Source organism: Hemitrygon akajei, chromosome 3, assembly GCF_048418815.1.
Source record: "Hemitrygon akajei chromosome 3, sHemAka1.3, whole genome shotgun sequence".
NCBI classification, from domain to species: Eukaryota; Metazoa; Chordata; class Chondrichthyes; order Myliobatiformes; family Dasyatidae; genus Hemitrygon; species Hemitrygon akajei.
In genome coordinates, this window is record NC_133126.1 from 42907294 (window position 1) to 42923896 (window position 16603).

Genomic DNA, 16603 nt, shown 5'->3' on the forward strand with positions numbered 1-16603 from the left:
CGGGAACATCTTGCATTTGTCACAGCCGATTGTCCGTAATGGCCACAACCATGAAGTTCCACATTCCGAGCCATGCTCTAAATACGTCAACCATGTTCTTAATAGTTCTCACAATTAAACACATTTCAACTCATCCAGCTGACTGCATTCATGTCCTATCTGCTGCCTATCCTTCCTCACAGTCTTTCTAAACATTGCATCTACCTTTACACTAACTGCTCCATCATCTGGCCGAACTCTCTGCTTCCCAACTGCTGCCAATTGAGTTTAAACCTTCTCCAAAAGCTCAAGCAAACCTGCTTGACATTGATCTCTCAAGTTCAGGTGCAGCCTGCCCAGTTTCACCTGTCTAGATCCAGTTAAAATGGGTCATACCTCACAGTTGAAGTTTAGCATTAAAATCAGTCACATTCCCATTTGTGGAAACTGCCGCTCTGGGATTATACATTACACGAATGTGAAGAATGGTGTTTGGTTAAAATACAGACTCAGATTAAACAGAAGCAGGGTGCTGGTGTATGCTTGATCAAGCATTGATGTTCTGAATTGCCTCCACAATAGAGGGAGCAATATCAAAGCATTCCATTCCTGGTTTCCATTAAGTTCAGTAGCAGGGTTCAAACTTGCTGAGATTCTCTCGCATTTGCAGTGTGGAACTGACTTCTGGGTGCTGAACCAGGACAGGACAAGACTAACCAGAGGATCACAACCATATTGATTTCAAAGGGAGTTGTAGGGCCACAGAGAAAATTGTAGGGAAAATGCCATTTTAGTTCATTGTTTCATTTTTTGTTAATTTTAATTAACTGTTAATTTTTTAGTGTTATCTAATTTAATTTGTCTGAAATATATAAATTTAATTTTCAAAACATTCACATCATTTTAAAGATTTTTCATTTATTCGAAACTCAAGAATATACTAGTGTATTTAATAACTTTGAGCTCCTTGACAGCTGGCAAAACCCTGTCAGGGGCCAGGGTGATTCAGGGGTGTAGCATGAGGCCCAAGAACATTGAACATAGAAATCTACAGCACATTACAGGGCCTTCGGCCCACAATGTTGTGCCGACCATGTAACCTATTCTAGAAACTCCCTAGAATGTCCTTACTGCACAGCCCTCTATTTTTCTAAGCTCCATGTAGCTAAGAGGCTCATACAAGATGTTATTGTATCCACCTCTGCCAGAATCACCCATCAATCTCTGTGTGAAAAATTTACCTCTGACACCCCGCTTATACCTACTTCCAAGCACGTAAAACTGTACCCGCTCCTGTTAGCCATTTCAGCCCCGGGGAAAAGCTCCTGGCTATCCACACGATCAATGCCTCTCATCATCTTATACACCTCATCCTCCGTCGCTCCAAGGAGAAAAGGCCGAGTTCACTCAACCTATTCTCATAAGGCCTGCTCCCCAATCCAGGCAATGTCCTTGTAAATCTCCTCTGCACTCTCTCTATAGTATCCACATCATTCCTGTAATGAGGTGACCTGCTCTTGATTGGGCAATACCTCTGAATTTAGGGCCAGCAAGGAAAACCTTCCAAATTCAAACTAGGTAAGGGGAAGACATGGAGTGGTTGTGATTGGAGGCAGCGAGTTACTGCCAGTAAGATCGAGCCCATTCACTCATTTCACTTGTGTCAGCAATTCCGTAGCTCACCAGTAGGGTTCACTCTTGTTACACAGCTCTCAGATTAACACCAACTCTTGCTTAATCAGCTATTTTCTGACACAAATGATAAATAATTGAACAAGTGATAGTATTTTAAAATCAGAATTTGCAAACATAGTCTAAGACTTGTTTAAACACAAAATTACATCTAGTAAAGCTCATTTTGACCAAGCTAAGCAGGTTGTTCTGCGGCACACAATGTGCATCCTACCTTGTGGGTTAGAATTAGGAATTTTGGGCCTTATGCAGCTAACTATGCATTAAAATGGGGTAGGCCTAATGTTATGCAAGAAATATAGCCTTGCCTCTGTACTTTCTCTGCACTGCTTGGATGAAAAGGGACACTTTTTTAATTATAAGAGGTAGATTTGTGACATCTAATACCTGTAAGTCAATGGGAAATAGTGCCATTGGATATGGAAACTTGGGATGGGGGAGATTGGTGCTGAGGCCACTCACAGAAGAAAAGTCTACCTTAAAACTGGAAGACTTCCTGGAAGAATGAACTTGAATCTTCATTGCTGACAATGGCCCAGATAGGAACAGGCATTTTAACTAATACAGCAATAGCTTTTACCCTCTAGGCAAGGGCTCCTTCTACAGAAAGGCTCAGGTCAGTTTCAAGCCATGTTTTCTCATGAAAAAAAGTGAACTATATCAATTGTTTATTGCATTCCAATCACTATCACTCAAACACTATCCAGCTAAACATGGTGTATATCCTACAATTTCTCATAGCTTTGGAATTGTTGGTCATTTTTAATCAGCTGTTGGGGTTTAGATTAAAATCCCATTGCCAAGTTTATAAAACATTGCACTGTTAAGATGAATTTTAGAGTTACAATCTGTTCCACACTAATTTAACTTTATTTTTTTATTTTGTAGTAAATTTAAATTAATAATTTGCATTGAAACAAGACAACTGGCATTGCCCATTCTGATAGAGAAAAACCCTCATTCATTCTTACCTTCCAGTTTGGGTTCCTATAGCAACAACACATCCTGATGGATGAAAACCAGCAGATTGAGCTGGGTCCTAAAGTTTGGATGAAACAAATTCAGAAGCACAGACTATTAGTAATAGACTAATTGAACCCCATGAGATGGTGGGCTTGAAATCTCAATTGTTTAAAACATTCAGTATATAGTAATTATGTAGGTGGAGTATTTTTTGTAAAGCAAACATTTCCTTTAAATTACAGTGTTCTGATAATTAAACTATGCTATAACCATATTTTAACCTTGCTGCACCAAGACCAGCAACATTTCTATTGTTAAGAGCATCTCAAATAAATAAATAGAATTTGAAAATTCTGGTCTGTAATCTTTCTTGTCATTCTGTTGGGATTAAGATTCAGACTTTCTCCATCCATGAACATTTCCAACAATCTCCAATTGTCTTTAATTAAATATTGATCTTTCCAGCCTAATTAACATTATGAATGCAATTAAATGTTCTGATTAGGAAAATAATGTAGAGTGAGATGTTGATAGTTTGATACCTCTATGATCTTGCTCCAGATAGGTTGGTGGGTGACAGCGTCCCAGAGAGTGATATGTTTGTCATGCCCACATGTTAGGAATTGTTCCTTGCTTGGGTGGACGGCTAGACCCCACAGTTCATCTGTGTGACCCTGCAGAAGAAACAAAGCAGCTTAAAGCAACTTCTTTGTCTATTAGTACACAGCTAGTGGTTTGAGAATGGGTCCAGTGTTAGCAGCATGTTCTTTGTGTGAGATTTGGCAACTCTGGGAAAACTCCAGTCTCCCTGATAACTAGATCTGCATGAAGTGCATCAAGTTCCAGGTCCTTATAGACCATGTTAAGGAACTGGACTTGCAGCATGAGGGCCTTTGGCTCCTATGGAAGAACAAGGAAGTGATAGATAGGAGCTGCTGGAAGGTAGTTACCCCCAAGTTGCAGAAGGCAGGTGCCTGACGGACTGTCAGGAGAGGGATAGGGAATAGGCAACCAGTGCAGAGTACACACGAGGAAATCTGCAGACACTGGAAATTCAAACAACACACACAAAATGCTGGTGGAACACAGCAGGCCAGGCAGCATCTATAAGGACTGTTACGTACCCGTGACACGTGACAGTAGTGTACTTGTCACGTGACAGGGGTTGAAGCTATACTGGACTTGAGGTAATGGTCTTGTGATGGTGGAGTGATGTCATTTTCCTGCCAGTAGAGGTCATGTGACAGGTTTTTTGTACAGGGTATAAAAGGAGGACCCCTCCCTGTGAGGAGGGGCAGTTCGTGGCTGGATTTGCCACGTTGATTTCATGCCACTGCGTGATTTAATGTTATGACGCAGTTTAGTTGAAAGATGGAGTTTTATTTAATGCCTAAAGTTTAAAAGGTCATTGCCAGCAGTTTCTTTATAATACTGCTAGTTGAGAATCAGTGGAGAGTGAAGATCAGAGTTCGGGAGTTAAAAGATCGAGGAGAATCGATTTCGACAGTGAAACGGGTTCGACCTTGTTTGATCCTCATTCCAAAGGAATTCGTTGCCTGTCCCCATGTTAATCCCTGTGAATAGCAGAAAGGATTGGAAACAGTTTTGTAAAGGAAAGGTCAGTGCCTTTAAGCCGTTTCACTTCATCTTCGTAAAATTCTTCGTGGGAGAAGTAGTTTGACTGGGAACTGCAACAACAACGTGAAAGAGAATATAAATCGTCTTAAAAAGTCTCTCCTTAAATGGACTGTAAGCATTTTGAACTTTTGCAATACTACTTTGAAGAACTGGTTTTGCAACATCGCTTTAAGAACTGTTTAAGCTTCATTGCTTTAAGAATTGTTTAAGCTGCCGCACAGCAGCTGATTTCCGGTTACGTTAGTGATTTGTTTACTTTTGGGGGGTTTGTTTTCAGTGTTTAATAAACATGTTATTTGTTATAAAAACCCCTGCCTAACTGATATATTTATTGTTGCTTGAATCCGTAACAGGAGAAGCACTGTCGACATTTCGGGCCAAGACCCTTCGTCAGGACTAATCGAAAGGAAAGATAGTAAGAGATTTGAAAATAATGGAGGAAGGGGGAAATGCAAAATGATAGAAGAAGACCAGAGGGGGTGGGATGAAGCTAAGAGCTGGAAAGGTGATTGGCGAAAGTGATAGAGCTGGAGAAGGGAAAGGATCATGGGACGGGAGGCCTAGGGAGAAAGAAAGGGGGGGGAGCACCAGAGGGAGATGGAGAACAGGCAGAGTGATGGGCAGAGAGAGAGAAAAAAACAAACAACTAAATATGTCAGGGATGGGGTAAGAAGGGGAGGAGGGGCATTAACGGAAGTTAGAGAAGTCAATGTTCATGCCATCAGGTTGGAGGCTACCCAGCCGGTATATAAGGTGTTGTTCCTCCAACCTGAGTTTGGATTCATTTTGACAGTAGAGGAGGCCATGGATAGACATATCGGAATGGGAATGAGACGTGGAATTAAAATGTGTGGCCACTGGGAGATCCTGCTTTCTCTGGCGGACAGAGCATAGGTGTTCAGCGAAACAGTCTCCCAGTCCACGTCGGGTCTCACCAATATATAAAAGGCCACACCGGGAGCACCGGACGCAGTATACCACACCAGCTGACTCACAGGTAAAGTGTCGCCTCACCTGGAAGGACTGTCTGGGGCCCTGAATGGTGGTGAGGGAGGAAGTGTAAGGGCAGGTGTAGCACTTGTTCCGTTTACAAGGATAAGTGCCAGGAGGGAGATCAGTGGGAAGGGATGGGGGGGGACGAGTGGACAAGGGAGTCGCGTAGGGAGCGATCCCTGCGGAAAGCAGAAAGGGGGGGGGGGAAGATGTGCTTGGTAGTGGGATCCCGTTGGAGGTGGCAGAAGTTACGGTTAATTATATGTTGGACCTGGAGGCTGGTGGGGTGGTAGGTGAGGACAAGGGGAACCCTATCCCAAGTGGGGTGGCGGGCGGATGGGGTGAGGGCAGATGTGCGGGAAATGGGAGAGATGCATTTGAGAGCAGAGTTGATGGTGGAAGAAGGGAAGCCCCTTTGTTTAAAAAAGGAAGACATCTCCTTCGTCCTGGAATGAAAAGCCTCATCCTGAGAGTGCAGAGTACCCCGTGGCTATTCCCCTCAATAACAATAATGATCTTTTTTTTAAATTAAAAACAGCAGTGGCTGATTGGCAGGAAGCAAAGAGTGGGAATAAAGGGAGCCTTTCCTGGTTGGCTACCGGTGAGTAGTGGTGATCCACAGGGGTCTGTGTTGGGACCAATTCTTTAGAGTTAATGATTTGGATGATGGAATTGATGGCTTTGTTGCAAAGTTTGCAGACAATTTGAAGTTAGGTGGAGGGACAGGTAGTTTTGAGGAAGTGGAGAAGCTACAGAATGACAGACAGATTAGGAGAACGGCCAAAGACATGGCAGGTGGAAGACTCTGGCAGAAGAAATGAAAGGGTTGACTATTTTCTAAATAGAGAGTAAATACACAAAAAAAAAACTGAGGTGCAAAGGACTTGGGAGTCTTTGTGCAGGATTCCCCAAAGATAATTTGCAGCTTGAGTCAGTGGTTAGGAAGGCAAATGCAATGTTAGCATTAATTTCAAGAGGACTAAAATATAAAAGCAAGGATGCAATGTTGAGACTTCATAAGTCACTGGTGAGGCCTCGGTTGAAGTATTGTGAGCAGTTTTGGGCTCCTTGCTTTAGAAAGGATGGTCTGAAACTGGGGAATGATCAGAGGTTCACAAAAATGATTCCAGGATTGAATGGCTTGTCGTATGAACAGCGATCTGATAGCCCTGGGCCTGTATTCACTGGAATTCAGAAAAATGAGGGGTGACCTATTTGAAACCTATCAAATGGTGAAAGACCTTGACAGAGTGGATGTGGAGAGGAGGCTCCCAATGATGGAGGAATCTCAGAATAGAGGGCAGTCCTTTTAGAAGGGAGATGAGGAGGAATTTCTTTAGCCAGAGAGTAGTGAATCTTTGGAATTATTTGGCACAGACATCTGTGGAGGTCAAGTCTTTATGTATATTTAAGGCAGAGTTTGATAGATCATAGTTGGGAGCTTAACATCCAAGGATATGCACTGTATTGAAAGGACAGGCAAGAAGGCAGAGGGTGTGAGGTGGCTCTGTTGGTAAAAAAAAAAGAAATCAAATCTTTAGAAACAGGGAAATATGTAGAATCCTTGTGTGTAGAGTTAAAAACCACAAGCGTAAAAAGACCTCGATGGGAGTTACGTAAAGGCCTCTGAACAGTAGCCAGGATGTGAAGTAGAAATTACAACAGGAGATAGAAAAGGCAAGTAAAAAGGGGCAACATTATGATAGTTATGGGGGATTTCAATATACAGGTAGATTGGGAAAATCAGATTGGTGCTGGTTCCGAAAAGAGAGGGAACTTGTAGAACGCCTACAAGGTGGATGTTTAGAGCAACTTGTGGTCAAGCCCACTAGGGAAAGGGCGTTACTGGAATGGATGTTGTGTAAAGAACCAGATTTGATTAGGAAGCTTAAGGTAAAGGAACCCATAGGAGCTAGTGATCATAACGTGATAGAATTCACCTTCCATTTTGAGAGGGAGAAGCTAAAGTCAGATGTATCAATACAGTGGAGTAAAGGGAATTACAGAGGCATGAGAGAAGATCTGGCCAAATTTGATTGGAAGGGGTCATTAGCTGGGATGATGGCAAAACAGTAATGGCTGGTTTCTGGAAGCAATTCAGAAGGGACAGGATAGACGCATCCTGAAGAAGTAGTGGAAGTCAAAAACAACATAAAAACAAAAGGGGTCATTAGCCAGGATGATGCCAGAACAGCAATGGCTGAAATAAACATGGATCAATATAAAATACTTCATGTACTGTAAGCAAACAGTAAGACATAGGAGCAGAATTAGGCCATTTAGCCCATTGAGTCTGCTCCCCATTCAATCATGGCTGATCCTTTTTTTTTATCCTCTTCAGCCCCACTCCCTGGCCTTCTCCCTGTAATCTTTGAGGCCACGGCCAATCAAGAAACTATCAATTTCTGCCTTAAATACACCCAACGACCTGGCCTCCAAAGCTGCCTGTGGTGACAAATTCCACAAATTCATCACCCTCTCGCTAAAGAAATTTCCTTGCAACTCTGTTATAAATGAACGACCCTCTATTCTGATACACTGCTCTCTTGTTTGAGACTCCCCCACCTTGAGAAACATTCTTTTCACATCTACTCTGTCTAGGCCTTTCAACATTCAAAAGATTTTGATGAGATCCCCACTCAGCCTTCTAAATTCCTGTGAGTACAGACCCAGAGCCATCAAACATTCCTCATATGATAACCCTTTCATTCCCAGAATCATCCTTTTGAACCTGCTCTGAACCCTCTCCAATGCCAGCACATCTTTTCTTAGATAAGGAGTGTAAAACTGTTCAAAATACTCAAGGTGCGTATAAAGCCTCACCAGTGCTTTATAAAGCCTCAGCATCGCATCTCTGCTCTTATATTCCAGACCTCCTGAAATAAATGCTAACATCGCATTTGCCTTCCTCATCTCTGACTCAACCTTTCGGGTGTTCTGCACAAGGACTCCCAAGTTCCTCTGCATCGCAGATGTTTGGATTTTCTCCCCATTTAGAAAATAGTCTGCACATTTATTTCTTCTACCAAAATGCATGACAACGCATTTTCCAACATTGTATTTCATTTGCCACTTTTTTGCCCATTCTTCTAATCTGTCTTAAATCCTTCTGCAGCTTCCTGTTTCCTCAGCACTACCTGTCACTTCACCAATCTTTGTATCATCTGCAAACTTGACAACAAAGCCATCAATTCCAACATCTAAATCATAGATATAAAAAGAAGCGGTCCCAACACCGAGCCTGCGGAACACCACTAGTCACTGGCAGCCAACCAGAAAAGGATCCTTTTGTTCCCACTCACTGCCTCCTACCAATCAGCCAATGCTCTTACCATGCCAGTAACTTTCCTGTAATACCATGGGCTTTTAACTTCATAAGCAGCCTCATGCATGGTACCTTGTCAAAGGCCTTATGAAAACCAAAATATATACCATCTTTTATATTTCATCTTTTCCCTCTTAATAATTCTTTTGTTGTTTTCTGTAGGCTTTTAAAAGCTTCCCAATCCTCTATCTTTCTGTTAATTTTTGTTATGTTATATGCCCTCTCTTTTGCTTTTACATTAGCTTTGACTTCCCTTCTCAGCCACGGTTATACTATTTTGCCATTAAAGTATTTTTGGAATACATCTATCCTGCACCCTCCTCATTTTTCTCAGAAACTTAAGCCACTGTTGCTCTGCTGTCATTCCTGCCAGCATCGCCTTCCAACTTACTTTCGCCAACTCCTCTCTCATTCCACTGTAATTTCCTTTACTCCACCGAAATACTGCTACATCAGACTTTATTTTTTGCCTATCAAATTTCACGTTGAACTCAATCATATTGCGACCACTGTCTCCTAAGAGTTCCTTTAACTTAAGCTCCGTAATTGCTTCCGGTTCATTATGTAACACCCAATCCGTTACAGCTGATACCCTAGTAGGCTCAACAACAAGCTGTTCTAAGAAGCCATCTCGTAGGTATTCAATAAAGTCACTCTCTTGAGATCCATTACCAACTCAATTTTTCCAATCGACCTGCATGTCAAAATCTCCCATGACTATCATAACATTGTCCTTTTGACATGCCTTTTCTATTTCCTGTTATATTCTGCAGTCCACATCCCAGCTACTGTTGGGAGGCCTGCCAGGGAGTCCTTTTACCTTTGCAGTTTCTTAACTCAACCCACAAGGATTCAACACCTTCCAGTCGTATGCCACACCTTTCTAAAGATGATTCCGTTCTTTAACAGCAAAGTCACACTACCTCTTCTGCCCACCTTCCTATCCCTCCGATACAATGCATAATCTTGCACATTCAGCTCCCAACTACAACCATCCTTCAGCCATGATTCAGTGACGGCCACAACATCATACCCAACAATCTATAAAAGTGCAACAAGATCATCCATTTCTTATTGAGATACAATACTTTGAGTTCTGTATTTGCAACCCTTTTTGATTCTGCATCCCTAATTCACTGATACTCACCCTGCTGGCTGCAATTTTGTCCTGTCATCTGCCTGCCCTTCCTAACAGGCTGGCTGCACACTACCCTTGCTTTTTTACCACCTGTCCTATCCTGAGTCCCTTCACTCTGGTTCCTATTGCCCTGCCAAACGGAAGAATGAAAAGAGAACTTATTAAAAGTCTAAGATAATAAAAAGGCACAAAACAGGGTTGATGCTGAGATGTTTCCAAGAGTGTGAGAATCTTGAATGAGGGGTCATGAGTACAAGATCAGAGAGGACCATTTAAAACACAGGCACATAACAATTCCTTCTGACAAAGAATGGTGACTCTCTGGAAATTTCTGCCTTAGAAGGTTGTGGAGTATTGATCATCATAGGTATTTGAGGAATTAGATACATTTTTGAAGGATTGGAAATTGAGGCTTTGGTGAACTGGCACAAAAGAGGAGTTGAGGCGGGGGGCAAATCAGCCATAATCATGTTGAAGAGGCCAGGTGAATAACCCCTGCTCCTGTTTTCTGTGAATTTGTCTGTATTGAGCTATTGAACTAAATGTTGCTTACCGGACTCTATATAGTTGTATTATTATTTCCCCATTTCTAAACTTCAGCTCCTTTGAAATGAAGACCAATGTGCCATTTTCCTTCCAGATGATGATTTTTCAAAACCTTGTACTTTCTGATACTCAATTTTTATCTCAGTTGAAAAGTTTATTTCAGGCTGGGTATGGGATATTAGTAATGAAATTACTCATGGCTAAGAAGTTCATATTTCCTTCTGTTATAAAGAGGCTTTCTGAACAGGATTTCAGCAAATGCAGAGCCCACACAAAGAAGCAATAATTCTTCACCCCTGACTACTGCTGACTGCTGCCTAATGTGTTCAAATGTCATTGGTTTATAAGAAGGCTCACTGGCCACTATGTATGAAGAACAATAAAAGTAAAAAGCTGCCTCCCCAACAGCAGGGAAAAGTTCAATTGAAATTCAGATTGCTGCTCATTATCTATCCAGTTGTAAACTATAGTCAGGATGATTCACAGAAAAGGAAAGCCAACCTGCTCAGGATCTTTCTAAAGAAGACAGATAAATATCTCAAGTCTAAAAGGCCACTTTGACATTGGCAAGTTCCACATGAGCAACTTACAATGGGGATTAATCAGACCCCGTGATGGTAACGTTTGTGTTGTATCTAGATTTGTGATAACGATTTATCGTACGTCACTCTTTCATCAATTCAAGGATGTGGCAGAGATAAAACTGGGACTATTTTGAGGGCATCTGCTCCTACCTGGGTGATGAGGTGGAAGTCTCCAGATAAAGTGCCTTGTAAGATGAAATTCCTTGTTGTGCCAATCAGTAACACTTCTCCCCTTCCTTCGGTTACTGTCCTGACTGGACCAAACTGCTCAGGAACCTATGTCAAAGAGTGAATAATAATACTGTAGGCATAGTTTGGCAAAATGATGTTCATAGTACAAGGCCACATGAAATCACATGTAAAGATGCACTGTACAGTTGGCAGAGTACCAACATAATGTTAATGGTTATAGTTAGGTTTTGGATTGTTGCTGGCACTGGGAGGAGATTCCATTTACAGAATTGTGCTTTGTTTGTTGTCAGCAAGAGTTTGCCCACATTGGATAGGAAGAAAATTTTACTGAATCCAGGCAACATTCAAAAACCAGGCCCATTCAGTTCTTAACTTATTTCCATTTCATAATATGGAAATAAGTACGTGAAAGAAATCTGAGGGAATAAAATGAGGATAAGTTATATTCTATTCTTCCTATAGCAGTTCAACTTGAGCTTGAATTTTCAGAATAAATAATCCAAAGTAATTCACAAATGGACGTGGTTGCAAATGATTCCAGATGGTAATTCATTCACATCACTTCAAGGGAGATGAACTGGAAACAGGAAGCATTGTGGTCTAAACAAATAGAATTTAATTCTTGATTGTTTCCATGGTTTTACAAACCTCTACCTGTTGTTTCCAGCAACTAATCTGGATGATGGTGCCTAGTGTCATGTAGACAAACATTTTAAATTCTGCTGTATTTATTTGGGAGCATGGGAATGTTTCCTTGTTGCCAAGTACAAGGAAAAGTACATCTAAATCAAAGTTGGCTTGTAAAACACTGGCCTGGGTTCTCAAGTGCAATGCAATGATTTTAGAAGCTATTGAACAGGCAGTCTGACTATTTTGCCATATTGTACTTGCCTTTATAATTAATAGATCAAATACTATTAACAGATCCCTCTTATTAGTGAATGAGCTTCGAAGATAGAATGCAAGTGAGAACATAAACATGAGTTGAAATTTGATTTATGATATTTGAACTATGATGTTTTCAGAGTTAATATTAGTTATTATAGTATTTGCAATTACAGGCAATCATTGCAAAAGTTTCAAATGACTTGATACACAGAGTGGCTTCACAATGATTACTGTGCACACCCAACCCTAACACTAACACTGCATACTTGCTTCAATATTTTGAACACTGTCTACTTTTTATCAACCTGGCAGTCCTGAAGAGAAGAATAGGAGGTGATGGGATTGGAGAAGGAGATGTTTAGGAGAAAAACAGATTTTGAAAAATTAGCACTTTTTAGCCTATCTTTCAAATTGTGCATTTCTCTCACTGTTCTAAAAGGCATGTGAAATTTTATTTGTATAAATTTGGTAACTGATTTGTGCATCCTCTGTACAACTTTCTGAAGTGTTGCACATCTTAGGTTTATTTATTTAGAGAACAGGCCTAGTGAGGTGCACCACCCAGAAACCACCTATTTTTTTTTGTGTGCCATACTCTGCCAGGGCCTCAGCAACCACTTTTTTTTTCCAAGTGGTTGTCTTGGAGGAAAGATTCTGTGAGTGGTCCCCCATACCCTTCTCACAGCGCAGTGTTTTTTCTTGACAAGGCCGAGTTGCAAGCTCAACATTCAACCTGGCACAGATGGAAAGCGTGTCCGGGAGCGGCCCGACTAGATTCGAACTCAGGAAACTGTGCTCTGGAGTCCGGTGCTGGTGTCACTGCGCCACCAGCCAGCCATCACCTATTTTACCCAGGCCTAATCACAGGACAATTTACAATGACCAATTCATCTTCGGAATGTGGGAGTAAACCAGAGGATCTGAGAACATCGATGTGCTCACGGGAAAGATACTGGAACTTTTTACAGTCAGCGCTGGAATTGAACTTCAATCTCACAACACCCCAAGCTATAATAGTGTTGAACTAGCCACTATGCCACTGTGGCACTGTCTAACATTCCCATAGTATTCTTCGCTTGAAACATCAGGATGCCTAATATCGAGATACAAGACTGAAGTTTCCCTTGCCTCTTCGTAATATTACCTAGCTGACAACAAACGAGATACCCACACTCAGTAATGATGTCTTTAGTCGCAGGTTAACACATTCTTCTGATGTCCTGTACTTTAAATTTTAATCATCAGGAAAATTTAATATTAAATTATCAGGACAACCCTAAAGATTGCCAAGTTCAGAACTGCTGCTGGGAGTATATTCAAGATTTATTGGTGAACTAAAGGAAATGCAAAAACAAAGTCAAAAATGTCATGATGATCTGTACAAATGGGAAATGATAGCATTTCTGGCCCTGAGATCTCACCTCAGTTTCTTGTATCTTCTGGTAATTACGGTCCCAAGAGATCAGCTTTCGGTCTTTACCCCCACCAGATACGAGAGTGCCGTCACGCAGCATACAAAGTGCAAATATACCGCCTTCATGTGCCCCCTGAACAGCATAGCTAATGCGGTTGGTACCTAAGGCATATTATCACAACATAAATTCACTTATCAAACAGATCCACAAATATTAACATAATATAATGTTAATATTTTCTTCAGTCACTGCTTGGAGACAGAACAGATAAATGGCATCAGTTTCAATAAAATTTCAATAAAATTTGACAACTTTTAATCTCAATACATTTTATTTTAAGCAAAACAATAATTTTTTTGAACTTGTCAATGGGGACTTTGCATGGCTTCTGTGACTTTCCCATGGTTTGAAGAAGATTGTAAATTCCAGGCTGAAAGTTGTATTTTTCTATTTCTAGTACAGCAAATTAAAACAAAACAAGAAGACTGGATTTCCAACTATAGTAGAAAATCGTGTTACGGAAACGTTGTGAAGTCATATATTTCAGGACCTCTAATGGGGGCAGGACTTAAACCAAGCGGCATAGAAAGCTACAGCAAAGTGTTCATAAATAGGATGAATATAGATGGATGCTTCTTATGGCTGGCATGGACATAATGGGCTGAAAGGCCTCTTTCTGTGCTATAAGACCATACACTTATAAGAATTCCCAACAAGCGCTTTCACAACAAAGAATTCCATACACAGCACATTGCAAGAACAAGATAGAAATGAGATGATTGGTAGAAGAGAAACAGTTTCACTTTTTAGTGAAATAACACAATCAACTTGTACTAATAAACAGTGAGCAGTATTATTTGTTACAGGTATAACTTATATGTACCATGGAATTTACGAAGTACAGAAATGATCCCCAGGGTAGTGTGCTCGGCCAGATGCTGTTCGTGCTGCTGACTCATGACGGCCAGGCCAGATCCATCTCAAATACCATCACCAAGTTCACTGCTGATACAACAGTGGCTGGCCACATCAGCAACAATGATGAGTCAGCATCCAGAAAGGAGACAGAGAGGCTGGTCAAATGTGGGAGAACAACAACCTGAGTTTCCACATGGACAAAAGAGATGACAGTGGAAGGTGCAGATCAAACACCCTCCATTGCACATCTAGGACCAGAGGACACAGCCTCAGAGTAGAGGGGCATCATGGAGATGAGGAGGAATTTCTTTATCCAGAGAGTGGTGAATCTGTGGAATTTGTGGCTACAGACAGCTGTGGAGGCCAAGTCTTTGTGTATATTTAAGGCAGAGGTTGATAGATTCTTAATTAGTCAGGGCATGAGGCATAAGGGGAGAAGGCAGCAGATTGGGGTTTAGAGGAAAAATGGATTGGCATGATGAAATGGTGGAGCACCCTCAATGGGCCTAATTCTGATCCTATATCTTATGGCTGTGCCATGGAGAGTGAATAAACCAAATCTCCTTGGTGTGCACATAACAGACAATCTAACCTGGATCCATAATACCTCCTCACTAGTCAATAAGCCACATCAGTGTCTACAATTTCTGAGGAGAGTGAGGTGTGCAAGGCTCCCCACGCCCTTTCTAACAATTTTCTGCAGGAGCACCATCGAGAGTGTCCTGTCTGGCTGCATCACTGTACGGTACAGAAACCGCAAGGCATCAAACCACAAGACCCTACTGACTGCTGTGAGGATCATTGGGGTCTACCTGCCCCCTATTTGTGACATTTCCTAGGAATGTTGTGGACAAAGGGCCTGAAGCATTTTTTGTAGATCCCTACCACCCATCCCATAATCTCTTGGTTCCACTACTGTCAGGAAGGAGGTACAGAAGCATCATGTCCAGGACTAGCAGACTGGGTAACAGCTTCTTCTCTCTGGCTTTGAGACTGCTGAACACCCTACCACTACCGAGGTCTTGTCATTAGGACAGTGAGCTGTTTACTGTACTGTTCACCTGTGCTACGTACTACACGCATTTTGAATTATATTTCATTAACTTATCTGTGGTGATATTCTGTTTTATACGCTGTGTGTGATATATGTATGTTTTCCAGAGAAACATAGTTTAATTTGGTTGCCACATATGTACAGTCAGATGACAACAAATTGAACTTGAAATTAAGTTGGTGATAATGAGTTATCCCTGTTGGGCAACATCAACTGAACGGAAGACTATGCTATAAATTTTGAAGTGCAACTATAAGGTTATTTGCTGGAGGTATGCCACTGTCTAATGACTCATTTCAATTTATATATTCAGAGATTGTAGTTTTATTCATAAGCATTGTTATATCATGGTAATTTGCACATTAATTAGTTAATGGAATTGCATACATGTCACTAGCACTTAGGCGAATAGGAGAAATGGAATTAAAATGTGACTAAAAAACAAACTTCAACCCATTCTCACCTTTTCCCCAGACGAGAACATTTCCACTTGAATCCCCGGTTATTGCGTCACCATTCTCAGCAAAGGTCACACACAGAACAAACTTTGGTTTCTCATGTTTCTAGGAAGAAGCAGATACATTGGATAGGCACATTTAGATCAGTACATACCACAGTAAGAATGAACATCCAGAATACTGTGTCCAGCTGGGATGAAAAATGTAACCAGGGCACTTTTTGAGAACCTAACACCATCCTTTTAACACTCTCACAGTGCCACTTCACTGTGTGTTACTGAAATACTGTAGGTACAATAGGAATTGTCTGAGCACGTGGTCAGTTGCACTTTTGGAAAAGCATCTTAATTTTTACTTACCTGTCCTCACTGATCAGTAAGAGTCGAGTTGTTTTACTTGATGGTCTTATGCTCTTCAATTTTTTTTTAAGAAATGTAAACTTACCTCGAACAGCCCTTGTTTCTTTGCAAAAGAGCCACCTTCCAGTGTCCAAAAGTAAATGTGGGATTTCCCACAAGTTACGATGATGTTCGTCTCTGTGGGATGGAAATCTGCTGCAAAGATGGCCTCATTTGAACACTGTCAGAGATACAAACAACATAACCAAAAATTATTGATCGATGACCATTAATTGTACAAAACATGAAGTTCAAAGTAAAACTTATTATCAGAGTATATACATATCACGACATACAACCCTGAGATTCTTTTTCTGTGGGCATACTTAGCAAATCTATAGAACTGTAAACTGTAAACATCAGGAACTGTTAACTGTAAACAAGCTGTGCAAATGCAGACATAAATAAATAATGACAAATAG

At 41.1% G+C, this 16603-nt stretch overlaps 1 protein-coding gene across 11 annotated transcripts in view; it reads right to left on the bottom strand.

The window, feature by feature from the left end:
• eml1 (EMAP like 1) overlaps nucleotides 1-16603 on the bottom strand; it is a 223163-nt gene that overhangs the window by 25340 nt on the left and 181220 nt on the right. For all 11 annotated transcript variants that reach the window (XM_073039693.1, XM_073039691.1, XM_073039692.1 and 8 more), the window contains 6 exons: nucleotides 16228-16362; nucleotides 15789-15888; nucleotides 13360-13514; nucleotides 11009-11134; nucleotides 3177-3308; nucleotides 2643-2710 (listed from right to left, as the gene is read on the bottom strand). In XM_073039693.1, the coding sequence (XP_072895794.1) occupies nucleotides 2643-2710; nucleotides 3177-3308; nucleotides 11009-11134; nucleotides 13360-13514; nucleotides 15789-15888; nucleotides 16228-16362 (716 nt within the window). The remainder of the gene's footprint in view (nucleotides 1-2642; nucleotides 2711-3176; nucleotides 3309-11008; nucleotides 11135-13359; nucleotides 13515-15788; nucleotides 15889-16227; nucleotides 16363-16603) is intronic.